Here is a 27743-nt window from a genome sequence, read left to right on the forward strand (position 1 = left end):
CGGGGTGTTCATGGCACAAAATGGCTGCGCGGCAGAGCCGCCGTGCTCCAGTCCGAACCAGAGGGATTAAGCCTTGAGCTGACTCAAACAGCCGCGGTGGTAACGCAGCCACAAGCGTCGGCCGGCCGTTGCGTCTGGGTCTGCCCGGGACCCACCGGCAGAGCAGGCGTTGCCTGGGCGGTCTGGGGGCAGCGAAGGACAGCTCTGGGATGCCCCAAAAGGGAGGTTGACGTCCTGCTGGCCCGGCCAGGCTGATGTGGGGTTTCTCCAGGAGGAAGGCAAGCTCAGGCTGTGAGGTGACACCGCACTGCCACGGATAAAATCGTATTTAGTGCTCGGCTGGGGGCACGCGCAGCTCCCAGCTGCTTCAATTTTCCCTCCAGAAATGCGGGCAGTCCTTCCCTGACAAGAGGAAATGAGTGCCTGGGTCACGGCTTCAACTCGTGACCGTAAAGAGGGGCTGGCGGAGCGGCGGGCACCCGGAGAGGGCCTGTCCTCGGGGGGGGGAGGAATGCCGGGCAGGCGGCTCCCTCCTCCGCCCCCAGTCCCGCAGGAAGGAGAAGCGGTGGCACTGCCCGAGCGAGGAGCTCGGGGTGGTTTAGACGTCCCTGAGCGCGCAGGTTGGCCGACCAGGCATTAAGGCAGCGTGTGGTGGCAGCCCACGGACGCCTAGAGGATGAAGAGCTGCGCGCGACTTGCAGCCAAGCCAGACTCCTCCTAGGGTTAAAGTAAGAAAATGTAGGCTAAAGATCAGGAAGAGCTTCTTGGCAGGGAAACGCGCTGAGTGGGGGGGTCGGGAAAGCGGTTGTAGGCTGGGGTGCGCAGCTGCGTCCAGCAGGCACGCCGGGGACCACCGCTGTGGAGCCTGGCACCGCGCCGACGAAGCGGCCGGCGTGGCTTACCGGGGCTCTTCGAACCCCGCCGCGCTGTGCCGTCAGCGCCGGCGTTACTGGAGCCGGCTTTCAGGAGCTGTGCAAATACGTAGGGGTTTCAGCTTGTAGGAAAAGCGAGTTTCTGCTCCTTGGGGGTGTAGAGAGAAACTCGGAAGTGCCTAGAAGTCTAACCTAAAAGAAAAAAGCAGACGAGAAATCCTATTTTTGTTCTTTCTATAGTTCTTACACCCATCATGTGATTGTCTTCAGTAGTCTGAATCACAGTTGGTTTAACGTTTGTCATTGACAGTAAGCGACTGAGGACTAAAAAGCAAAGGATGACTTTCCCGGCGAGGCACACTGTTTAGGAATCACACCGGGTTTCCCCTACAGTTATTTATCTGCAGGGCTCACGCAGAGGCAGCCTGGCTTCCTACGAGAGAGGGGGTGAGCCGCACGCAGGGATTTCGAGAGAGTTTTAAGCTTCAAAGGGTCACTCCCCCATGGAAGCTCTCCCGCCGCCACCGCCGCCGCGTTGTGCCGTGCCGTGCCGTGCCATGCCTGCCTCTTCCACTTCCTGCTGCAGAGCCAGTTCTGCCGCTTACCTGGGAGAGGCAGGGAGAGTGTCGTAAAAGGAGGAGGAAAAAAAAAAAAAACCACCCGGCTGGCCGAGGAAGGAGACCCGGGCACGCCAAGAGAGCGACGGGTTGCGCAGGAGGCACGCCAGCCCTCTCGCTTTCCTCGGTCAGCTCAGCGCAAGCCTCCCTCGCCCGCAAGGTAAGAAGTGTCAGAGATGCTGCCTTTCTCGGGCCCTGTTTGTAATTAGATATTGACCCACTTCTGGCTCCCAGTGGGGTGGGGGGGGGGGTTCCCTCAAATTGTTGTCTCGCTCCCTTCCCCCCCCTCCTCTCGTGTAACGATAGCCTGAGTTTCACAGATGGTTGCAACATGTTTCAGCCATTTCACTGCAGTTTTGTTGTGTTGGGTTTTTTTAAAATCAGGAGGGTTTGGGGGTAAACACTGGGAATGGATACACCTGGTGTCGAAATGTTGTCCTGCCTATTTACGTAGCTGCCTGGCAATGCCTGGCAGCCAGGCCTGCTCCCGCTCCCGCTCCCGCCCTGCACGGCTGTGCAGCCTCAAGGTGGTTTGTGGGCCAATGGCCCTCTCCTCTCCTCTCCTCTCCTCTCCTCTCCTCTCCTCTCCTCTCCTCTCCTCTCCTCTCCTCTCCTCTCCTCTCCTCTCCTCTCCTCTCCTCTCCTCTCCTCTCCTCTCCTCTCCTGTCCCCTCTCTCCTCCTCTCCTCCCCCTGCAGCACTGCTCAAGGCTGTGTAGGACAGGTCCACGGACCTGGTGAGAGAGAGGTGGCTGGAAAGCATGAAGAAAACAGGATCATAGACCCTGTTTGCACCATTCTCCATGGCGTTGGTACGGAAACAGTGGGAGCGAGCCGGTAGTACTTCTTTTTAATTAAAGTCAGCCATATAAAACCCGCTCCCATTTCACACAGTAACTGATTGTTCCAGGACTCGGGTTTTGTAGGGCAAATGTTGGCTGGGCAACGAGAATGGCAGATCTGAGCTTACTGGTCCCCGACCGCCACCATGGGCCACCAGACCAGAAATTCCCATTTCCTGCAAGCCCCAGGCTTGTTCAAGGCTTGGCCTGGATGCATCTGTGCCGTCTCAGGCGGGCGGCGATGCCCCGTCACCACCGGACAGGGCTATGACCCCCGCAGCGGGTGACACCGAAGACGGGGGTGCGAGGGGTGCTGGCCGCAGGGCCGGTGCCCCAGCGAGCGCTCGCCAATGCCCCTGGCTGCTGGCGAGCGTCTGATGATTGTGCTGCTGCCTGCGATGCCGTCAGCTTCTGAGGCCGGGCTTGCTCTTGCTGAGCACCAGCGATGTCTTGAAGCATGCTGTATTTTATTATTTTTTTTTATGGGGTTGGGTTTTCTTTTTGTCTTTCTAAAGCAGAAAAGAAGGCATGTGCAATTATGGTGTTCGTGTCTGTCTGTGTCCTCCACCCCCAGCAGTGACTTTCAAAGTTTGATGGAGGGTACACGTCTGAAAGAGATATAAATTTTTGCACGTTCCATGAAAGCAAGCGAGCGAAGCTGTTCTCACACCAGCCGAGGGAGACGTGTCAGGTCCCCCGGGCTTCCCCATGCCCTCCCAGCACCCACGCACCCTGCAGCCCTCACGCTGCAGAGTGGGGAGAGCGGTTAGGGACGAGGGATACATCAGCCCTGCAAAATGCTGGAGGTTCTCCCTTATTAGGAACCACTGGTTCCTAATAAGGGGCCTTATTCATAAGGCATGAAGCTATAGGAAAGCAGGCTGGAGAGATTTACACCTCTCGGGGTGGTCCCCCTGTCCAACCCCACTCAGCTAGCCCCAATTTTGTGCCAGCATTTTTAGACATCCCAGGGCTGTGGGATATCCCAGTCTGGGGGTTATTCAGTGCCTATGGGAGTTTTATCAGCATCAGAAATAGGTGGGAAGCAATCTCTGAAAAACAAAGGCATTTTTAAGGATACCTAAGATCACTGCAGACATTTTTATATTTCACAAATATTAGAAACCTAGCAGAGAATGCTGCCTATATGTGAGATGCCTGTTTGGATCCTTCCTGAAGATGTTGCCCTTAGAGTTTCATAGTACTTATTGCCTAGCATTCCTATTACACGCATATCGAAGTCTACACTAAAGAGGTGAAAAATATCGGGTCTATGCTAGCCATTGCACCATGGATTGCCCAGTGAAGCAACATTAGTGCTGCAAAAGGGAACGTGATGTTTGCCATGCAGGGAGGGTTGGAAGTATGTTCTCCTGTTCTCCCAGCGTATGTAGACTTTCATGCCATGGCTGCAGAAAATATGTAAAAGAGCAACATAGTCAGTGTGGAAGAGGAACATTGTTTTCATATTCTTTTTCTACTTTTTCCAGAAGTTGTAAAAATAAACATTACCTGCCCTAGAGGGCTTCAAATCTGGGCTAAGAATGTGACACGTTGCCTTAGTCTTCGCTGTGGAGGGTACCCAAGGGAGACGGTTAAGCACCCGTGATGACAGCAGCCAAAATTCTTCATGGTGAAGTGTGAAACTCTGGAGCTTGGATTTCCTTGGCTGTGTTTATTTAGGTTATAGACCCAAAACAGTTCCCACATTTGCACTTGCTCTTCCTAGAAGGATTTGTCTCTGGGTTTTTTTGAGGAAAGTTGCTTTCTAGTGTTTCTGTAGGGAAAGCTGCACTGAAGGCAAGTGTACTCACACGCTTAGGCTTATCTGACCCCATGGTAACAGCATTTGTTGTAATCTCAACATGTGCACCCTCACGGCAGCTTGCAAATTCTGCATCCGTTTACTCCCATCCTGCAGATGGATATCAGCAGCACCAGGGATTTTAAAGGATTCAGCCAAAGTACACAGGAATTATTTGGAAATCAAGAAATTCCTGTCTATCCCCACCCCTTGTGAACTCAGCTTTGCCTTAATCTATACCCATGCCATTTCAGAAATGCCATGACGGGTGAATAAAAAAACCCTTCCCTTGTGTGTTGTGCACCAAGGAAGGTGAGGTTTCTTTCTTATCCTAATATTTTCTTTTTTAACAATGTAGACAAATATAACTTTGATCAAAAGAGCAAAGATATTTTCCCCCTCTCCGGAAGTGACGGGGACCGCAGCTATGCTCGCATTGCAGAGTCTCTCTTCTGTTTCTTCACAACAGAAGTTTTCTAATCAAAAGCAGATAGATGGTTAGTGCGTGTTTTGGGACAGCGCATCCTGACAAGTCTTCGAGCTGGAAAACAGATGAAATACCTGACGGATTTTGCAATCAGCCGCAAGAAAACCGCACAGATGAGCCCGAGCCCAACACCCTTCCTCTCCCTGGGCAGCCCCTTGCCTCTGTCGAATGTTTTTTAGGGGAGTTGTGCCCTTGCTTCAAACTTGGGCGCTCAGGCCTGTCTCTACTGACCTGCAGAAGAATTTGTTCCCCTTCATTTATGCTCTCCCTGCAGCTTTCTGGGAGCAGCCACCGCCAGCAGCGGCCAGCCGTGAGCAGGAGGGCTGGGCAGCCTCCCTCCGGGCTCCTTGGCAGGAGCAGTGGGAGAACCTCTCCAGGTGTGGGAAGCCTCGCAAGGGAGGTGGGATGGGGTTTCTTCCCAGGAGTTGAGTCACTGAGCACCCACCCGGGAAAGGTTATTTGCTGAATTAATGCATGTTGCAGAACTGGGTGTATGAGCAGAGGAAGGAAGAGAAGGAGAAAGGGTGGTTTAAGGAGTTCCCGCGACATTTTTGAGAGCAGTCCAGGCCTGGCTGCTCTGTCTTTTAGGAAGGGCCTCTTCACTTTATTACAAGCAGGAATATAGGCAACAGCTCCAGCTGGTTATCAGTAATCTCCTGCATAGTCATAGGTGCAGGGGGGATATTAAATTCTCGAAGCTTTCTGGCAATATCATGATCTGACTTGAAGCTGCAGTGTCTTTGGAAATGAGATTGGGCACGATCTACACTCTCCAGTGGTTTCCATGCCAGAAAAGGGATCAGGCTACAGGTTTCTGAGGGTATTTCAATATGCTGAAGCATTCCTTTACCCTAATTCTTCAACACGGGAGACCTAAGCAAGTAATTTTTGTGTCCTAACTATATTTGCAGGATAAGCTAACTAGAAAAGTCAAAGGAAGCCTAATGAAACTCTGCGGTACAAGGCAACATAAAATACCAGGATAATGGGCTCAGCGTTGGGTCTTTTTCCAAAAGCTGAGGGTCTTCAGCAGAGCAGAAACAATGTCTTGAAGCACTGCTGTTGGAGGAGGATGTTTCTGAATCATCTGTAACATTTCCAGCAACGTGGGGATTTCTCTCGGGAATTCCCATCCACATACCATTGCCAGCATTGCTCAAAAAAGTGTTCAGCACGTCCTGGGGTTAATTTATCCTCAGGGCCATCTCTACAGACAGAGCTCTGCTGTTTTAACAGCTTTTCTCTCCAACCAGAGCTACTGAGGGAGGAGGAGGATGAAGTCACTTTTTCTCCTTTTTAATGATGTGTCTGTTTTAACACCAAAGCCCTCGGCCCCTCAGTGCCTCCTACCTCCGCCCTGCGGGAGCAGGGGCTGTGCGTGGGTATCAAAGCTCAGCTTTCGCTGCTCAGCTATCCTGCAGCAGGGTCTAAGCAAAATCATATTTTAAAAAACTAGAAGCTTTTGCAGGTAAAAACACAAGTGATGGAATCAGGTCTTTCTTCTGTCTGACCAAATTATTTTTACTTAGATATTTGGAGTAATTTTCATAATGTTTAGCTCATGTCACACAGGAAAAAATAAGGCTGTCATTTAAATATTAAATTGATTTGAGAGATAAAGAGGTATTTATCCTTTCAGAGGGCTAAACCAATAGGAAAGGCATTTTTAAACTATTCTGAAGTAAGCCATTTGAAGAGTTTGGTAGCTGATCATTTGCAATAAAGTTTAATAAAGTCTTAATATCCCTCCTCCAAAAGGCAGAGTAGGTACACTAAATAACAAACTGAAGAAAACAAGTCTGAATTTTTTCTGCCCATATTGTGCCTTTCATTAGGTCCACACAGTCTGTGCGTGATCCGTTTCACAGATAGTCAAATGTTAGCAATGGAACGAAAAAGAAAAGACCCAAAACTTTGGAAGTTGTAGCCTCCAAAGGAATTCAGTAACTTTTAAATCCCATCTGACATCCAATTGAAAACCTACTGAAGTCAATAGAGAGATTCCCATTTCCTTCACTGAGTTCTGGACTGAGTTCTCGGTTTCTCTGCGGAAATCTGTTCTTCTTGTCATGGTGCTAGACTAAAGGTGGTTGAATACAGAGGATCTGAGTTCAAAGTCTTTTCTAGCAATTTGATCTGACTACTTCAGAGACCATCAACGAAGCATCTCAGTGTATGAGGCATTGCAAATTTATTTCTGAAAAGCCATGTTTGGGTGTTTGCTAGGCATTATATCTAACAGGGGAGATGCTCAGACAACACATGTGGCTAAGGAGGTGGAGCTGTACCCCAGTACCCCACAGCTGAGCTTGTGCTTTGTGAACAACAGGGTGAATTTTGCACAAGGAACCAGTTCACTGGAGATGCTTGGGGCAGGGGGGGGAAGGGAAATAAGATTTTGCAATATGATTTGTGCTGCTCGAGTGCATGTCATTCAGCTTACAACAAACGGACAGAGATATCTACAAGTCGAAGCATGTCTGAGCAGGCACTTCGAGGCCAGATGATCCAAGGGTCAGGTTTACAAAGCTGTTGAGGGAAAGGCAGATGCCTTGCAGGGAGTTTGACACCTAACCTTCACAGGCTCTTCTCTAAGTCTGGTAGGGGACCACTCGGCAGCTTTACACCCAAATCAGGGTGCATAAATTGCGTAAATCTGACTTTGCGCTGTACTGTCCTGGTGAGTCACCACCACAGGACAGTCATTATTTAAATTGCCATCTGACCAAAGGTCCCAGGTAAGGGACATTTTGCCACCACCGCACAGGACAAGTCCCCGTCACGGTTCTGTGATTATGAGAGCTCGAGGTTTTCCCTTTCCCATCACATCGGTTATGACTGTCAGAGAACCATGACTCAGCGAGCAGGGCCGGCGTTAGTGACGTGGCGTACAGGAAAAGCGATGCAACCGCAGGGAGAAGTGTGTGGTGGTGGTGAGCTGACCGTCAGGATTTCAAGCCTGGGTGCTTGTATGGGAAGAAGCTGGTTTGGCACCAGACCCGGCGCGCTCACGCAGGGGGCTGCAGCTGTCAGAGCAGCAGCATGTTCACTGTGTTGGTGTAACTAATAGCTGCTCTGAGGACTTGCCTACATGGGAAAATTTACCAGCATAATTATCCCACTGTAATTATCCCAGGATAACTCTCCCTGTGGATGTGCTTATTATACCATAGGATATGTACGAATATATGGTAAATTTTCTGCATAGATGGGTTTTAAGTTACACTGAGGAGGAGTATTTACATTGCAACCCAGCAGCAAAGCACAGGTTTTATCCTACTTCCCAGCAAATGTTACACCCAGAATTTTCTATGCCAGAGATACTTTCAGTGGGAAATACATATCATTTGATCTGATCAGCATGAATGGAAAGCCTCACACTTGCCCTATAGCATGGGGTACATCATTTGCTTTCACAGAATCGCTGTGAGAGCCAGGGTGAAGGTTGGGACACTGCCTTATACCTCTCTGTGATCCTGTTCAACTGTCTTTAATACTGTGGACATTTGAATATGTTCTTCATTTGACCTTTCTGTTCAAGCTACTGTGACTGAAGTTGGGAGAAATCCTTGGATCGCTAAAAGCTCCTCAAACATGTTGTGGTTTTGACTTTCTTTACCAGGCTTTCAAGCCAGATCCTGTTCCCAAATGTTGTCATTCCTGTTGCTTGAGTGCTTAGTCCATTCTTCTCCGATAACTCTCCTACTTGGGATTTTAGCTTCTCCAATGTGATAGAAGGAAAACAGCTGGGGAAATTATGAGCACTGGGCTTGTTTCTCTATACTCCACGGTAACAGATAAAATTTGCTGGGAGCAAGCCAATCGGCACGCCTGTATAAAAGGATGAAGATGGCTGCGCTTCCTGAAGCCCATTCAGCATTCACCCATCACTGCTGCTGTCATTCCAAGTGAAGGTGGAGCAGAGGCGTCCATCATCAGGGATCGCTTGGCTGGACCAAATTTACTGACAACACCCCCAAAAGGAAGTGATAATTTTGATGTTTGGGCCCAAGCCAATTCCAAAGGAAGGGAAAAAAAATCCAAACAGTAACTAATGTCTCTAAATTGTCTTTTAATTTTCAATAATTTGAAATAACAACAGCCATGTGGTAATAGGCTGGATGAAGTGGCTTGATAAAATAAGCAGCAACACTTGGAAATGAGATTTGGAGTTGAAATTACTCAGCTAGGTGTGTGGTGAAGTTTAGATCCGAGGCATCAGTATGAAGCTATTATTAGAAGGTCCGGAGTAAAATAATTGCAAGTCATTTTGTTCCCTGGAATATGCCTGAGCCAAACCTCCAGACCTAAGCAGCCTGCTCTTTTGCCAGGTGCAGAAATTACCTCTGAGAGACAGTTCATGTGCTTTTCCCCCCTCCAGTCTCAGCAGGAACAGTAAGTTCCAGAAATCCCAGAAAAGCGTCTGTTTTGCGCAATGCGATTTCCAGAACTCTGACCGGTATGTCTTTTCCAGTCTCTGAGATAGAGTTATTTTAGGATTATTGCCTGTGTGAAACTGTACCATGTTCACAAGAGCCCTTTCTCTTGTTTTCCAGTTTGCTGGAAAATCCTGGCCTTGCAGTAAGGCAGCTGACTCTCGTTTCCAGTGCAACTACAAGACTTGGAAATGGCCTCTATGTCAGGTTAGTCCAAATTATAACTCTGTGCTAGCCACACTCCAGCTAACCCTCTACTTTATTGCTTTGCCAAAATTCAGCCAGACCTTTCTTGCTGTTTTCTGCCTGTCTTTTTAAAAAACATAAAAATATAAACAACATAAAGCATACACATTGCTCTTCAGTATTCCAGCTCACAGTCATTGAGTTATGACTGATGGCAGGCATTTGTCTGTATGGCTGTCCATCTACAGTGTTTCTTCCGCCACTTTTTCAGGCACTTTTGTAGGTCGAAGCATACCAGTTGAAGTGGATGAATCCATGCCATGGTCCCCATTTCCAGAACATGTCTTAGAAAAGGCTTTGCAGCCTTCTGGAGAGGATGCGGAGGATGAGGAGTCCCAGACACCATGTGTCGCTCAAATGCCTCAGCCTGTGGCCGATCCATCATGCCTCTGCAGAGCACCAGCATGTCATCAATCAGCACCATCCGTGGAGGCGGACAGAAGCTTGTGGTCAAAATATACTGATCCTGATGGAGATGGACACTTCTGTTCCCCCGGTGAATCAATAGCTGGAGTAGTTCCCTCCAAGATGCATCTTGTAGCTATGGACAAACCAGGCATGCAGCCAAGAGCACAGCTTTCAGCTGACACCGGGCACAACTCCAGTAAATCAGAGCAGAGCTTGTCTGATGCTCCCAAGGACTCACTGGAGGAAAGCGGCCAAGGGAGTTCACGGTCACAGCAACCCTCAGGAAAAAGACCCCCAGCAGAGCTGGGGACCGTGGACACAGGCTACAACTCCCAGTCACGAGACGTCATGGGCATCAAGCACCTGGAGCCCCCCTTACCGCTGGTGTCCGTGCTGAATCCCCAGGACCTCCCAGGACCACTGATCTCCAGAGAGTTTTTTGGACCTGAGCATCAGCAGTGCCCTATGTGCCAGCACTTGCCCCATCCCAATGCCTCCTCGCAAGCCCATGGCTGCTTTGGGCACCGCTGCCCGGCAGAGCAGCACCCCCAGGGCCCATGTGAGTAGCACCGGTCACCCCACGGGAGGTTTTCTGGGTGTATCACAGCCTTCACCAAGCTGGTGTTTTCCTGCTGTACTTAATGGCAATACAGAGCATGCAATTATTAACCTTTTAAAATATCTATTTGCAGTCCATTTTCTATTTCCAGATTTTCGGGTTATGCAGCCGGACTCTCTGATGCAGAACCTCTGAGCCAGATAAAAAGTTAAAGAGGTCACAGTTACTCATCAAATGAAGGCTAATGATTTTGCCTAGAAACTAGCCTTTGTCGGTCATGCTGAGCATAGACAGCCTTCTCCCTGCTGTTATTTCATATTCTAGTCATTTCCTTCCTCCTTGCATCAGTCACTCAGCAGCCTCCTATACCGACTTAATTCCTGTTGTTTCCATAGATTTTCTTGCTCCCACTTGGATCCCCAAAGTTGAGAATTTCCTGCCAGAATCAGGATGGGCGGTTACCCTTGATCTCTGTAAATAGTATCTCCCAGCATTATGACCAAACTCACCCATGTGTTTTATTTCTATGTGAAAAGAGCGTGACATCCATCATCCTCATTTTTTTCTGTTGTCAGCTGAAATGAAAGCTCATTACTTAAAATGGAGCCCTCTCAGCTGCTGGTGATTGTATCACTGAACGCTGATGTGACTCCGTCAATATGGGTGTTTTGGCTCTTGGAGACTACGACGCAGTTTACAGCCTGCTATTAATTAGTATTCCTTTTCAGTCTCTGAGATTTTTATCTGTTATGAAGTGAGCTTTGAACATTCAACAGTAATATCATTGTTTTAATATAATTTATATTACATTAGACTCATGAGACCCCGACCTGTTTTGGGCTGGCTTTGTAATAAAAAGCTGTAGGCCTGTTCCGATAACCCCTTTTTTTTTTTTTTTTAGCCTTCTGTTGACTCCACAGCATTTATATTACATCCATTTAAGGAGTTTTGTCATTCCAGCAATGTGCTATAATTAGGTATATGAAAGAAAGAGGGTATCAGAGCCTCAGTTTTCACCTCTGATCTTGGGACTTTGTAAAGGGGAAGGGGCTACAGATGGACTTTCGTCAATGTCTACAGCTGAACATTTGCAAAATGTCCTCTGGTTTTCTTTTCATACCTTCTCCTTTCCGTTCAGCTTTAGGCAGACAAAGAGCTGGTTGCACAACACCCCTCACTATTTACCTCCATTTACCTCCTCCACATGCTGGCATCATGAGAAGTAGGACATTTACTGAATGAGGCTATTTTGTTTTAAAGCAGGAACTCTGAAAGCCTTTCTTTAGAAAAATCACTACCGTTTCAACCACATCCAGAGGGCAAAAAGAATAAAATAAACTCAGATGGCTGGAGCAGATTTGGTCAGGACCAAGAAGCTGGCAACTGTACTCCTGTTTCTCACACGCCTGGTACAGTGTAAATCACCTCCTGACAGCTCCTTGCGTTTCAGATAATTGTTGGGCAGTGGCAACCCACAACAAAGCTCTGCAGTTTGTGTGTTGCAACACGCCTCTCCTGGGGAACAGCAATTGTGCCCGTAGGCTCTAAGCTGGCTCCGGACACCTGCTATTTGAGATACAACAGCAAAACTGCTTCTGAAGTCAAAGAAATCCTTGCAGCAATGCTACGTGCCCAGGGACCATTATTTCAGATATTTCTATATGGGAGCTGTTGGTGTGTGCAGGCATGCATGCCTGGCCATACTGTGCTTCTGAATGGCAGTGGTTGCATCCGTTAAAATACGGTAGCATCAGATAGATCCAAAGGAAGCTGGTGAACCATTGGCCTAAAAACCTGTAAACCAAACTGAATCTCCGAGAGCCCAGCCACCTTCCCCAGAGCTGGTCATGAGGAACCATATTTACTTTCAATTTTGCTCTCCCAGCCTCTTTCACCCTGTCCTGTTGCAAATAGTTAAGAGGGGGAGCAGGAAAATCTCCTAAAACAATCTCAACAAATTCGTCAGGAATCTCTTTGCAATTCTGGGTTTAGCTGGGTTTTTTTAAAGTATTGGCTCCTGGAATTGGACTAGTTCATTGAAGCTTTGTCGTCTTTCTTTTTTTTTCATCCCCTTTAAAAAAAAATTTTAGTCCTCATGGCTGCTATGAAAATGAAAGCACTACCCCAAAATAGCTAAAAGGATTTAAAAAAACCAGTCTAGGGGGGGAAAAGGAAGAGTGTTTGAGTACTGCAGCTTTCAGAGCCAGCTCATAACACCGTAATCATGCAGCGCTAATAAGCCCTGCCAGGCTGGACTTTGATCTGCGCACAGCAGCTTGAAAGTGCACAGAGCTGCTGCCTAATGAACACTGCAAGCAGAAAGACTGAAAAAAAAGAAAAATAGTTTTCTCCATTTGAGAAACAAACGGCTTACATTGCTTTCTCTTTCAGTTTATGCCAACAGTTCCACCGTACGTTAGTTATTAAACAGCATTACATGTGTGCGGCCAGCAACAGTAAGGTTTTTCAGAATTACTTAAGCAAAACTGTAACTTTGGTCTTCCCCTACAGCCTCCTGGATAGCAACAGGAGCAGCAGCAAGGCCTTAAAAGGTCACTTAGGCAGAAAATTCATACAGGGTGAAGTAACAAACCAAGAGATTATTTTTTCTCTTTTCATTTACAATAATCACAGTCTGTTTAGCCTTAGTGTTGCAAACTGATTTGTTCCAGGATTTTGCATCTGCTTTCATGAGAACGTTGGGATGATTCATTTTCGCAAGTTATTGCCAAAAAGAAATGAAAAAAAAAAAACCCCAACCACCAAAAAACACTGAGGCATGGTAAGTGCAGGGACAAAGCAGCCCTGAATGTTTAACTGTCAGTTGTCCCAACAGCCCAGCCCAGGGCAGGAATCTGAGCCGTGCCATGTATGAATGGGAAATAGGAAACTTCAGACTGTAAAATGTTCCTTAATCTGGGTTCTTTCAGACCAAGATACCTGCAAAAGCCTCCAAACTGCTCAGTTTCCCAAGACATGAAGGAGGACGTGCCTGGAAAGGATTAAACACAAACTGAGGCAAAAATGTATTGGCTGAACTGATAGTTGCTGCCTTTATTTTCTCACCCTCCCAGATGGCAGAGCTCCTTACCAACATTTTGCACATACGTCGCAACTGTTTCCTCCTGTTCCTGGACCTTGCATGAGAGTTATCCACCCGGCCCAGCAAGTCATCCCAAATTACTCAAACCTTCGTGCTCCCAAGGGCACCGGAGACCGACCACCCCAGAGGACATGCTCCTCCCCTGGTCCTCCTCGATTCCCGTAAGTACGCCTCGGGGGGGTGAGTTGTGCGTGGTAGAAGCTCCTCTGATCTGATTTTGTGGGCTTTCAACCAATAATTCTGAAGCCTTGTAATGTTAGTGTGCCCGGGCTGCAGGGGTACATGCGAGATGCTGGGCAGTTTTCTTTATTTGCTATTTTACACCCAACAGGGGCCTGACCTTACCCTAGAGAACTTCAAAGCCAGATACCTGATATGTTGTTACAGCGCACCCTGAAAAGCATGCATTAAGGAAGATAAATGCTTGAAGGTTAAAGGGATGAGGGGTTGAAAAATATCTTAGCTGAAACCTTAGAGCTCTCCTGCTCGAGAGCAAAGGTCAATTTGGTGGCTCACTGCGGTCTTCAGCTTTACGCTGTACCAGCCTGGGATGCCTCAATCACTGGCTTCAGTCATTTCCTTCTTATCTCTTCCATAGTGCAGAGAAAAAGGGAGGAAATCTCGTCCATTGCTGATATATCTCTACCTTGCAGTTTGCAGACTTTTCTATGATTTTTCATGTAGTAATAAACCACCCTGTCTAGCACTTCTCATCCAGGGCTTTTTGACTCATTTTCAAATATTAACTTACCAGGCTTTATATCTCCCTCCTTATAAGGATGTCATTAACAGATGGGAAATACTATGCATGCAGGGTTTTCTCCAGACTCAGCTACTTGAAGACAAATTGAAGCTTCAGGTATCGAGGACATCTGAAATCAGACTATTTTTATTTAAGTGCCACAGTACTTTTAGAGGTGCTAAACTTACAGGTATCTGTGTTTGAAAATGTCCACTTACGTGACATGGTCTTGGAAGAAAACTGGGTGAATAGGAGGGACAAAAGAGGACAAACGGCTGAAATATCACACTGCTCTGGCCTGCGAAAAGTTAGGGGCTGTGACCGAAAAGTGACAGCAAGATAAGGCAGTACTTGCAGTAGAGATAATTGCACTGAAAAGTTTGTCTGAAAATGTAAAAATACTAAGGAATAGTGGGTAACCTTTGGAGTAGTAAAATTTAAAAACAGACTCCTAATTTTTGGTGCATTTGTTAGATAAGGTGAAGTTTTGGGAAGATCTGTAAATTAGCCATAGGGTAGATTTTTGTGGCCGTTTATGAGGTACTTGTTGCTTTTCTTGGTATTTTCTTCTGCTAAAAGAAATCCATAATATGTGGGGTCTGTCCTGCGGCTGCGTGGCTGGTGTTTGAAGGCTGATTCCAGGAACGGCAGTTATATGTTGGTAATATTTGCCTATAGAGTCTTTTGTAACAGAAAACATCTGTACTGAAATGAATAAACCAAATCTTAATGTGACAACAGAAAACATGCTGTGACCAGCCTGTCATCATTCATTTAAGGAAGGCAAAGAAAAAAAAGAGAGTGGGCTTGATTGACTAAACATCACTGCTCTGTGGGGAAAAGCCCTCAGAGAAACCTAACACTCGTCCAACAGATTCAACCCAGCAGCTTCAAAGCACACCTCACATAAAAATCTCTATAGATTTCCCTTCCTATTGGCTTAAACTGTGAAGCCAAAGTGTAGTGGGACAAGAACTGCTAAGCTTCCTAAAATCATCCCTTTCTGTTTGTTACAACGGAGAAGACGTTAGGCAGTTATTGCAGGTCTGGAGCACAGATCCCTGACATGAGAAACCCTCATTGCATCTCCTGTTGCTGGTCAAGAAATGAGCTTTTTTCCTTTTAGCAAAACTCTTGAGTTTTGCCCCAAACTGGAGATGCTCCAAGCTGTGCCAGAGCTGGAGGTGGAGTGTCCTTGTACCCCCATTTTTCCCAATCCCCATCTTGCGCTGTGCCTCCTGTGCTGCACAGGACATTCTGAGAGCACCTGAGGTGCGATGAAGCACCCTTTAGATAATGGAAAGAGGTTACCCAAGTGCCACCCTGCTCCCATACGTGCGCAACAACATCCACGACGTTTCTCACTCAGAAACAGCCTTTGCTTCTGCTAATTGCAAACATAACAGCTTTCAGCTAAGAGGTGCATTTACTTCCTGTGGCTAATGCTGCTTCTGCAATAAACTGCTTCTTGTGGCAGACTGTCACCAAGGTATCATCTGTTCAAAAGATGCTGTGATAACTTCAAAAGACGCTGAGCTAAGCATTTCTACAAGAACTTTTCCTAGCTAATATGCAGATAAAGTTCTTAGCATGTTATTAAAAGAAAGAAAAAAATCTGAATTTTACCTGAAAATAAATATTTTTTAAATGCTCGCTTGCTTTTTTTGTAGAAACCAGCTATACAACCAGCTACCTAATGGTCAGCTGCCCCCCAAGGCATGTGGCCCAGATGAAGCATGCTGTTGTCCTTCTGACAATTCACCATCTCCAGCTGCCGTCCCGAGACCTCTCAGTAACCCTGCAGCCAAGGGAACTCTGAGAACCAGCAATTTGCCGGAGGAGTTGCGTAAGTGGTTAGCAAATTTGTTCTGTGCAAGATTTTACAAAGCAGCCTGACAGCTTTAGGTGGGAAAGCTCCGGGGGGGAGAAGGCAGGGGGAACAACATTAAGACACAAAGACAACAAGAAAAGAAAAGACTGAGTGTCATCACATCTGTAGAGTGTGAGCATTTGTGTTTAGTGGGATGGAATTATCCCCTTGAATCCTGAAAACATAATTGTCATTAATTATTTGTTATTTTGTTTACAAAAAATAAATACTGTTTAGATTGCTTTGGTACTTCTTGCTAAACAGGATGTCCCTTTGAGGCAGAGGCACTGAAGCTTACAGTAAAAGACTAATAACAAACAAAGCCCTAGGGATAAAGTGTTTCTGCCCGTCCCAAACCAGACAAATATGTCGAGTCTCAACTTCAGTTTCTCCCTGACCTGGTGAGTGGAGAGGACTTTGGTCCGGGAGCCCACGCGGAGGGCTGAGGGCAGCACAGGCGCTGGCTGAGGTGCTTCTCCTGCCACCAGCCCCTGAAACGCTTTCACCCTTCAACTCTTACGGGAAAGTAAGGTTTCAGAAAACTGGCTTCCTTCTTAATGCCGTGCTGGCTAGCAGGTGAGATATACCGTTGCTAAGATCCCTCCACATCTCTCCTGAGGTTTGGATTTTTCCTTTATTCTTCATTTTGCACATCACCTTTCAAATCCAGAGACTTGCATCTCTCTGGCCCGTAGGAGTAAGTTATGACACCGGATACCACTCTTGGCTAGACCCTACTTTATCAGTTAGTGTGTCCTAGATACAGGAATTACTGGATAAAACTGTGTCATTTGTGATACACACACAGCTGGATTAGATTAGCCAGCTGGCTCACCCTGACCTGCAAACCCATGATTCTTTAGTTAGTAAGAAAACTCCTTCCACGATGGCAAGGACAGCTGAGAACATCGCTGTCATCAGCCATCCTGCCTGCCTGCACAGGAGGTTAATGCTGCTCTAAAGTGAGGCAGTACGGCGAGCGTGAGGGTTCCTCCAGCTCTCAGTCAGATCAGTGAGGTCTGGAGGAAAGCCGTGCGGGGTTTGAGTTCAACACCAAGCCACTGTGCTATCCTGCATCCATTTTGTAAATAATCCAAAGAGACGTAGGTGAGCGGAACCTGCAGTGTGGTGGAAAAGGAGGGCTGCGAAAGTCTCACCCTCCAAATGGTGTATTTTAATGCATCACATATTCATATGGACTCTCTCTCCTAGGCAAGGTCTTTATAACCTATTCGGTGGATGCAGCGGTGGAGGTCATGAAATTTGTGAACTTCCTGCTTGTAAATGGATTTCAAACTGCTGTAAGTATTCCTTCCGGAGAAAATGACTTTCAACCAGGAGAGAGAAGAGACTTTTTTTTTAAAAAGCAGAGGCGATACACTGTCCATTTAAATGTTTTTCTTTTATCATCACATTTTGTAGGTTAAAGAAGATACAAATAGAATGAACTAGCCTTGGCTTTAAAAACTGTAACTTAAATGATTTGCCTTTTTGTTTGCTCATATTTTAACTGAATTTCATGCTTTGAAATGTGTTTTAATAATGACCCTGGAAAATTTCATTTCGTGACACCAGATACCAGATGGGCAATAGTATGAGGTTTTGTGAGCTATTCCATTAACTTTGTCTCATATTTGATCTGTAATATCAATATTAAAAAAGGTCAATTTTCATGTTCATCCCATCCCAGCTTTTTTTCTGCGATGCTATTACATCGTTGGTTCTTCAGATGTGAATACCTTTCTGCTAAAAAATCATCTAAAATCAGTGTATTTCACACAGCTTAATGAAACAGCCCATCTCATGGTTTCATTTGCTTTGTTATAGTTTTAAAAGGGATTCTAAAATCACTGGCCTGAAAAGGTCTGTGTCCTACCGTCTAATCCCATAGCCCTCCAGATTTTCATTTAACTTCTCATGAGTTTGCTTCTTCATAACATCCTTCTCTTAAGGGAACCATCCACAGAGGCTCTAGGATTCAGTGTTCAACAAAATCTTGATTCATATTTTCTTATTTCAAGTGCATATGCTATCTGACCCCTCAACCTTCACTCTTTGGCTTCAATTCAGGAAAGCATTTAAGTAAGTGGCTATCATTAAACTGAATGACACTCAGTGGGGGGCTTTGCACACGCTTATTTATTTTCATGAATCAAAGATTTTTTTGAGAGACTGCAATTATACTTCTGTCCAGCAGTTCTGTACTATGACCAATTCATAAGAAAGCTTTGGGCACCATAGCGGTATGGAGTAGAAGGCTCATTAATGGCACCTTTGCTGGACAAGCAATTCTTGCAGCCTGCTGCAGCATAATAAATATAGCAAAATGGCCCCAAAGCAGGGAAACAAATATTCTCTCTACTTTCAAAAGGGGAAAAAGAAAGACTTGAGAGCAGAACATGACTCTTTTATCGAAAGGGTGGAGAAGTTAATACTTACTCCTTGGTCACAGTCATTGATTGCCAGTTTCTGGGCTTATTGAGTGTGCAGGGAACTGAGTGGTGTCTCCACCTCTCTGCTGTCGCTGAAGTCTGGGTTACTGCATCCAGTATCAGTAACCTGGTTGACTTCCCACCACACACCCTGAAAATTTAGTTCAATATGAAGCTAAAACTTGACACTGAGTATATAACCTTGCAGCCAGAAAATAGTGGACATTTGCAGCTACACAGATAGAAGAGGTGGGCAGCCATCCGCCTTCGTGAGGTGTTTAAAGAGGCAAAAAAGCCATTTTGCAAACTTCGCATAAATAACGTTCGCTGGCAGCAGCTGTTTCTTGTTCTGTTGAGCAAAAAATGCCCAGGAGTTGGGATCTGGCAGGGCAAGGTGGCCGGTCGAACGGCCGGCTGCACGGGAGCCCAGCAGTGTGCCTGCAGCAGCCCCGCTCCGCCTGCCCGGGGTGCCCGTCCTGCTTGACTCCGGACTGCAGGGAAAGGGGAGAAGTTGTGTGTGCACACGTTTCTTTCCTAAGGGAATTAGGCACACGTTAGAAACTAGGGAAAAGAGCAGGTGCCTTTTCAGTGCCACCAAATAGGGAGGAAAGGTGAAAGGATGCTCACCACAGGTTTTCATTCTCTTGCAGATTGATATATTTGAAGACACTGTACGAGGTATTGACATCATTAAGTGGATGGAGCGCTACCTAGGTGATGTATGTAAAGGCAATTTAACCTTGTTCATGGCAGAGGTGACCTGAGGAAAATGGTTGAATTATTCTAATAGTAACAGGAGCAGAATCAAAATGCAAGACCCTACTATTGTCTTCCCTGCCCCTACACAAATGGCAGAGGCCTTGCAGAGAGAGCATAGGCAAATCTCACTCACTTCTGTATCTTATGGTCCCAAAGCTCTTTCTTTAAGAAATGAAGTGCTAATCCTGGCATTCCTGCCAAATTCCAATGCTGGCTGTTACATTCAGCCTGAAGCTGCCATTGGACCAGTTGCTCCTCCATCTCATTTTTAAATAGTGGGGTTTAGCTATGCTTGGTTAAAATGTTATCTGGTTTTCATCCCAGGCTGCATAGTAGTGGCTAACGTTCATTCTGCTTCTCACCTGTAGCTTGTACATTGCTATCTAAAACACTAAAGGGTTCTGCTGGATAAACCATCTTATATGTAAACTGGAAATTGGTGTTCTGTTAGTCAAATGATTTGCTCTCATCACTGTGTATCTATCGAAGCAGTAAACCAGAGATTTATGTTGCTGCCAGCACAGCCTCCCGCAGCAACGACTTCCTCTGAAGTTCAGCTGAGCAGGGAGTGCACATCTCCTTCAGGATCACGCCAAGTGGTCCCATTACCCCAGCACAGCTGGACACAAACTGGCGATTCTGTCTCTTGACACATGCCATCATGGGGTGGCTTTCTTTGATTCGTGCCTTGCTGGGTAGCCACCGGGCCTCTGACTCACTCTGGGCAGATCTCCGTGGCTTGGGAACAGGATGACAAAGTGGTGGGCTCTCCCCCACCTAAGCAAGGAAGCTCAACCACCTGAGACAGCAGTACCCAGGTTTCCTAAAGGTGTCCAGCGGGACGCCTTGGCTCAGGTGCACTACCATGCAGGCATGGTACTACTGCATGCAGAGCAAGCTTGGGGCCTCTGTTGCGGCCATGCAGTTATCCCTTCTGGGACTTTCATCAGGGCAAATTAGGCTCGGGCTCACTATGTGCAATGGAGGTACTGAAATCAGAAGCCAGGGTGAATTTGCTTTTGCCAAAAACATCATTATCACTTAAAATGCAACCTGACGGATCTCCTTTGGGACTCCTGCACAGTCAGTAGGAGAGACCAATATGTGTAGGGAGCAATTCCCCGTCTCCAGATGAGGATCCTTCTCTGACTGCCCGCCCCAGAAATGTTTGTTTTCCTCCATTGACTGTAGAGGCAGTTTCTAACTTCAAAACTTTATATGTGTGAGGAAGAAGGGACTGCTTGGACACAAGCAGGGGGATGTGTGCAACCGGGCATGTCTCTGCAAACCCTCAACATCTGTAAGTGCTTACATATATGTCAGGCACAAGCAAAACTAATTCTGGAGTATGTTAAGTTGGTGTAAGGGATAATGGCTCCTTACCGTATTTGACCCTGTGGTGGGGCAAATTCCCTTGATATTGCACAGAAGGAAAGAGTTAATTAGGTGCCAGGCTGATGATGAGGCACAGACTTGGAAGCCTTACACAGCCTGATGTGGCGGGGATGAAAGACAGGCCCTAGGTAAACACAAGGAGGAGGCTTTCATCTGCTGAGCCTCTTCACCGGCCCACCATTAAGGAGGAGAGACGTTTCCCAGATAAGAAGGATGGCCCCTCTGTGGAAACCTGAGCTCAGTGGGGGCCTGGGATTAAACAGGTCACAGGCAGGATCCGGGCTGTCCCGGCAAGGCGAGGAGCGTTGCCTTCAGCCCGCTGCGGCAAGGTGGGACGGAGCTCTAGGTAACCCTAAACCTGCCCAGGCCATCCCGCAGCAGCCCACTCCTCTGCACGCTTCGCTCCTAAGCTCAACAAGAAAAGTTGTCATTTCTGTTGCAGAGAGCCCTAGATGCAGCTTCCATAGACAGCTGCCTTTCGTGGCTTTGTGCGTAAAAAGCCATAGATGGTTAAATAGATGCACTTTTACATAAGCTGTTGGAAAATATTTAGGTCTGAATTTGAAGATAAAACTTTTCTGTGTATGTACATAGACACTCTACACTGATAAAAAGTAGCTTTTTATTACAGGGATTCCAACTGTAAACTGGTAGCTGCTAATATATCTCTTGACATTTAGAATTTCTATATTATGAGATCTCGAGAAATAATGAGGAGAACGAGTGTACGAGCTTCTCCTGTATTTCCTGCCAGAATGAATGAGATCCTCTTGTGTTTGCCAAGAACATAAAGATCACTTAAAACACAAACTGGCAGATTTCCGATCTGCCTCTACCAAACACACTGCGTTTCCCAATTTCATAAAAGTGCTTTTCTCCCTAACAGAAGACGGTGATGATAATCATAGCAATCAGTCCAAAATACAAACAGGATGTGGAAGGGGCTGAATCCCAGCTGGACAGGGATGAACACGGCTTACATACTAAATACATTCACAGGATGGTAAGCAAGGACATGCATTTGCTGTTTTACAAAGACTCTGTCTCTTCTTCTCAAAAGACAAATCTGTCTCCAAATGGCAGGTTCTTTGCTTTGTTTTCCCTAATCCCCATAGTTAAACACCCCCCTTTGGAATTCATTAATCCTCCCTCTCATCAGCTCCGTATGCTCATTAACATCTGCTAAGAGGTTCAAGGAAGAAAAGTCCTATTAAACATGCTCATCTTGTTTCTCCATATTTATTGTTCAATTTTTTTTCCCGCCTTCACCTTCTTGAGCCATTGTTGCCCTGCCGTATAGCCCTGAGCCCAATCTTATCTAACAGTGCCTGACCTTCCTCCCTATAAACCAGCCCCTATCGCTTCGGCCATCCTGTAACTGAGGTCTTTTTTCGGGCAGCAGTAAAGCTGGCTGAAAGGTGGAATTGCAAAGCGAAGGCCAGAGCTGCAAAGGAGGGGGCTCCTGGGGAGTGCAGGGTGGCAGGAGACCGCGGGGGGTCACAGATTCCCATCTCTGCAGTCTGTCGCGGGATGGACATTTAGCCCAGAGAAGCCCACAGAGCCGTGAACCTCATCCTTTCTCCCTCAGTTTGCAGTTTGCTGCCCTTCTCAAGCTATAACCCATCTGATTCCCCGGGTTGCTCCTGCGGTCAGACTTCCCAGAAGCTGTCACCACCAAATGAGCTCTCAGCAGCACTTTGCTGTCCTTACCACCCACCCCCAGGATGCCTGTGTCTGGGGACACGGCGGACAGGCTGGGTCCCAGCTCAGACACGGAGCTGGGACATGGGCAACAGGCTGCGTCCTGGCTTGGACACAGAGCTGGCCTCCGGCTGAAATCTTTCACCCTGTTGGAGACTGAACAGGGGCCTTAGTCAAGTCAAGCTTCATCGGTTCTAGATGGATTTCATGGGATTGCAACTGCAGCTAAACCCACAATTATTTCACACCACAGAACTAAATGCTCAAGAAATGTTGACAGATCTTTCCTTGTACCCTTTCTGTAGTAATGAAGAATCAGACTAAGTGGCCAAACAAAACGATACCGAGTCCACCAGCAATAGACCAAATCAGTTAACAGAAGAGCAGTTTAAGTAAGCGACAAATGTTTTTACGCATAGGATTCAGATGCATGTGAAGAAAAATTAACATGTCATTACAATAAATCTGGCAATCTGTTCTATTCTAGATGCAGATCGAGTTTATACAACAAGGAAGTATGAACTTCAGATTCATCCCTGTGCTTTTCCCAAATGCCAAAAAGGTAACATACATACATGCATATATACTTGTCACACGATTAAGCACATATTATTTTGATCACTGTGCACCAGATGAAATCTTAAAACCTAAGCTCTCAATTTCTTGGTTCTTAATATCCCAATAGTAATATTCCAAAGCTACATTTTACATTAAAAGTTTATAGTTCTATGTACATACAAATAAAAAACATTTCATCCACAATATAAATCAGTGCATAAATGTATTTCTGATGATGAATGTACAACTAAAACTCAAATTGTCTTGAGCATTGAAAGAATTTAAAAGGAGAGAGACAATCTATCCAGCAAGCATGCTTTTTATATTAACCCTTTTATAATTTTCTCCAGATGTAATGCCGATGAGTGAGATGGGAGAGATTTATGACTGATGTGAAGTGAGGATCTGGAAGAGGGTGGGTTGAGAATACAAAAATAAAGAGGATAATAAATATTAAAGTACTAGGCCATTGCTTGAACTTTGATGGGCCCATCAAAGGCAAACTATAAGGTTTTTTTAGGACTTGCAATTTCATCTGCCCTCCTTATTGGTTTTGAAGATTCATTTGAGAATAAGAAATAAGTAATGCAACAGATTCCCATCTCTTTTTCCTCACTCTGAGGGAATCTCTTGGATTTTTACAAGGCCAGAAAAGTTAAACAGGTTCAGTTATACTTGAGAAATTGCATTCTTCCCCAAACATAGAATGGATGTGTTGGATACATGTTCACTTTTTGTCCCTAAATGCCGTGCGCACCGTTGGGTAGCTGTCATGTTACCCCTAGGTACAGCTACATTTTGGAAAAATATGGAAAGATTCTTTCTATTTCTTTAGGTGCCCAAATTTTGGAACGCGAGTCAAAATTTAAACAATGTTATCAATGACTGTAGGGCTGTGAAGATCCACTGCACTTGTGGATTTTAGTGTAACAAAGTTCTTTATTTAGGCACTGATTTAATATAAGCTCAGAAATTTGAGATTATGTCCCTGGCTTTGTAAAATATGTGAGGTCCTCTGGAATGACCGGTACCTCTGGTATTCCATGTCATTCAGCTCCCTTCCCGAATGATCTCAGTCTGGTATTTGCCTTAAGTGTGACAAGCTGGAAGGCGGCCCTGGTGGGAATTGGCAGACCAAAGGCAGGGAACTGGTCAGCTTTTTCAGTCAGTCTTTGCAGCTTGGTCTGGGGGGAAAGGGCAGGACTGCTCCTAACCTTGGGGGCTCCTCCAGTGCCTGCAGCGTGAACCGACCATACAGCCTGGCCACTCAGCACCTTAACGGCTGCAGAGAGAAGTGGCCCAGCAGGCACTACAGCTGCCTTTGGGCTTTGAGACAGACACAAGAACAATACACTTACGTTAATTTTGGCTGAACTTTACGTATCAGAAGACTATTTAACATATAGCGGCGGTTCTCTCAGACAGTGATCTATAAGGAATTTCCAGGGTTGGTTTATTCAGCTGCTGCTATCAAAGCATCAGGCTCCAGGCAGCCTTCCTGCCCATCCTCTGTAGTCCACATCACCCTTCAGTTTTTCAAGAGGTGCCTTTCTCGTCTAAGTTATGCAGATCAGCATTTTCTATTGCCATTGCTTTGCTCTCTTTCTCCACACATTTCTTTGGTACATCATCTACCTTCATCTAACTAGTTAAATGATAATATAATTGAGGACATCATGGGTGGAAGGAGAGCATCAGAGCCTGAACAAATTGCAGTAATGAAGTCTGTGGGCAGACAAAGCAAGGTACCTGAAAAATGCCATATCTATGTACAATTGGATGATACTGGTGGGCAAATTACTTTCGTTTTGTCTTTTTTGTACTGTCCTTTACATGTTCAAGTGCTACTGCAGCTGACAGTGGAAAAGAGCAGGAAAGCAAGGTTTGGAAGGTTTCATCTGGGGACGGGGCTATTATATGAGTTAATCTCATACGAAGCACATCATAAAGCACTGCTGGTATGTGAAAGTTAGTCAGCCTCCAACAGGAAGGGATCTATGTGATCCAAAGAGCATTCATTAGGAAATTGAATAATGAGGGGGAAAAGCACAACACACAGTTAAGGTGGAACTGGTATTTCCAGCTTCCCATCGTACACTGCTAAAGGAAACCTGGGTCTCGCTGGTTCAAGGCTTGCTTTGAGCCAAACCACAGAAATGTGTCCTCCTGACCTGGTCACCCCATGACCAAAGCATTAAGCCTGATTGCCCCACGCTGGAGGCTCTCTCTGGCAGAGTGGCAGCAGACGGCGGGGTGAGGTGAGCAGGGTCGGTGCCGGAGAAGCCAGAAGAGCTCAAACCGTGCTACGCCGACACGGCCCTGAACACACAGCCCTGCCCTCTGCCCTCTTCCTACCAGTTTGATCCTCAGAGTTACCAAATACTCTCTGTGGTGTAGAGAGAATTTCCTCTTGGCTTACATATACACAGCTGAATAAAAAACCATTAAAAGGGCGGTAACCATTTTCCCATTACTCCCACCCACAATGACAGCTGGTGTTGCATGGCAAAGAAAAGCCCCCTTCTCACTTTTTCTACTCTCCTTCTGGATCAAAATAGCAGCTATAGTTACCCATTTACCCCTACACACCTCCCTCAGGTTGAAATTCTTGCCAGAGTTGATAAGCATGCAGGTGGTTTTCGCACTGAGTTCATTATGGAGGATATTAAATGCAATTGGCCACAGGAGCAGTTCTGGAAGAAAGGAGCAGAGCCTGTCCCTGGATGTATAGTGCCTCTCTCATTATATTCCCACTTGCTGGTTTCTTACCTACTATACATTTCTCACACTAATTTCCATCTTTTCAAGCTTAACTAATGATTTCCCATGTGGACCAATATCAAATGCTTTACTGAAGTCCAGACCGACTATGCCTACTGCATTTCCTTCCTCCAAAAAATGTAGTTTCTTATCAAAGACAGAGGGACGGCTCATTTGGTAAACCCTTGCTGTATTTCATTGCATTTCCTTCTATAGCCCTTAACAAGATTTAGTAAAGAAACAAAGTTTACGTAATAAGAGTGTGCTCATAAACATAATTATCTTTGTGTCTCCCAGTAACGTTTGAATCTCCTGGCCAATTTCAAACAGGTTTTTCAAAGGAGTAAAGTTCATAAAGATTAAAATCCATTCCTGTGCAAAAACAGACTCGCAGGTGGAGGCAAGAAACGTTATTCATGCTCCTACCAAAGGGAACGCTGCAGGATCTTACCCTTGTTGGGCAGTGAGGTGTCCACCTGGAAGAACAACATTTTAAAACCTCCACTTTGCAGAGATGGTTGACCAAAGCCTATACTTTCTCAGTCACTGGAGAAAGAGGAAAGCCGGGCTTGATAGATACCTCTGCCACTCACCAAGCTGCTTGCTCAGAAGCCTTGGTGAGGTCAGACTAATGGGTCTGTAGGTGCCTGTGTGACTTACCTCCTTCTTATACAAAAATCGTACAGATCGAACAAAGTGGTTGCATCAATTAACACAAACCGCTCCCTGCGCAGTGGAAATGATGCAGCCTCATTCCTACGGCTGTACGGGCCAAGGAAAAGACAGCCAATTTGAGAAGCATGAGGCTTTGGAATGAAAGATTTGGACTGCAGCTAGGCTGTTTGCTGGCAGGCAGGACGTGTGCTGCCCCTGCCAGGGCATCCCCTGGCGAGGAGCCAGAGACGTGGTCCACGCCAGCAGCTTTTTTGCTCTGTCCTCTTGGAGCTAGCTCCGCTCACTTGACAGGGGTTGTGCTGCTCCTAACAGGGGCCACCTTGGGAGAATACTGCCCTGCTTAAATAAGCTCTCCAAAAAGAAATCTCCACCTTCATGGTGGACATGAACTGGTTTTGATCAAGGATCAGTCTTTGACCCTTTTAATGAGTGGTATGATAATAGCCCTTCACTCCTACACATCCAGGCTGTCCATACGGAAACCTCCCAAGGCCATGGAGACATGGGAACGTGAGGTCTGAGCAGGCTCCTCTCCATCAGCCTGCTGTCACTGTCCAGGGGCATGGTGGTCCCAGCTTCATTGTGTTAATGGACATAGCCAACCCCTCTGAAAGACTGCATCTTTCCCAGGATGCAGGGAGTGGTGGAGGTTTGACCCTGCTAATCTGGAGATGCATTAGCCTCTCCTCGAGCTCAGCACTGGCCTCAACCTCCTGCTGAGGAGGTGGCCAGAGGACACCACACTTGGTGAAGGAAGGTGCAAGGAGAGGGGGAAGAAGGCTACCAGGATAAGAAATGCTCCCCTGGGGTCCTGCTCTTTCCCTATTGATTCTCATCTCAAGGTTGAACATGTTGTGTAGATCCTTCAGCAGTTACTAAAGTGGCAGCCTTTCCCTGGTAGGGGCACTGAAATGCCTCCCTTCTCTTCTCAATGTTTATTTTCACAAGCCTTTAGATGCCTGTCATTGAGATCAGATTGCCTTTGAAACGTGGTGAAATTAGCCAATGTGATGGCAGGAAAGAAAGAGAGACAGGCAAGCTGTGAGATCACACGAAGTTCATTTATTTAGGAACCCAAATACAATTCTGAAGCCAAATTAAAATTTCTTGTTGTTACGGGAAGTGCCTAGAACAGACAAAATGAAATCTTGCTTGGCAGAGTCTGATGGAATCTGCAAGGTTCTGGTACAGATTCAGGAGGATTTATGGGATATTGCTTTTTTCCATTTGTTTTTCAGGAACATGTGCCTACCTGGCTGCAGAACACTCACATTTATAACTGGCCAAAGAATAAGAAGAACATCCTTTTGCGGTTACTGAGGGAGGAGGAATACGTTGCTCCTCCAGTAGGACCTTTACCAACACTCCAGGTTGTGCCATTATGAACGTTATTACTTACAGTGCACGACAAGCAGTTGTTAAAGGGTTGTTCTTGGCAGAGAGCCAAGGCTCTTCCAGATGGCTCTTTTTGATGACAGA

The 27743-nt window shown here is 46.3% G+C and overlaps 1 protein-coding gene across 5 annotated transcripts; it reads left to right on the forward strand.

Moving 5' to 3' along the window:
• The first annotated feature begins 507 nt into the window (after window positions 1-507).
• Window positions 508-27743, forward strand: TRAF3IP2 (TRAF3 interacting protein 2). 5 transcript variants are annotated; one of them, XR_012653067.1, is made up of 11 exons: window positions 1475-1649; window positions 9177-9263; window positions 9514-10269; window positions 13344-13533; window positions 15785-15960; window positions 17197-17285; window positions 19067-19135; window positions 21457-21573; window positions 22577-22663; window positions 22759-22833; window positions 27503-27562. XR_012653067.1 is itself a non-coding variant. In XM_075046789.1 (11 exons), the coding sequence occupies exons 3-11, from the start codon at window positions 9248-9250 to the stop codon at window positions 27647-27649; spliced, it is 1635 nt and encodes a 544-aa protein (XP_074902890.1). In that variant the 5' UTR covers window positions 1475-1649; window positions 9002-9079; window positions 9177-9247; the 3' UTR covers window positions 27650-27743. The 5 variants fall into 5 exon arrangements, 4 of the variants coding, with proteins under 4 accessions (XP_074902891.1, XP_074902890.1, XP_074902889.1 ...); XM_075046789.1 differs by lacking the exon at window positions 22577-22663 and adding an exon at window positions 9002-9079 and having other exon boundaries at window positions 27503-27743; XM_075046790.1 differs by lacking the exons at window positions 1475-1649; window positions 22577-22663 and adding an exon at window positions 508-728 and having other exon boundaries at window positions 27503-27743.

The sequence above is a fragment of the Buteo buteo genome, chromosome 15 (assembly GCF_964188355.1).
Source record: "Buteo buteo chromosome 15, bButBut1.hap1.1, whole genome shotgun sequence".
NCBI lineage: Eukaryota > Metazoa > Chordata > Aves > Accipitriformes > Accipitridae > Buteo > Buteo buteo.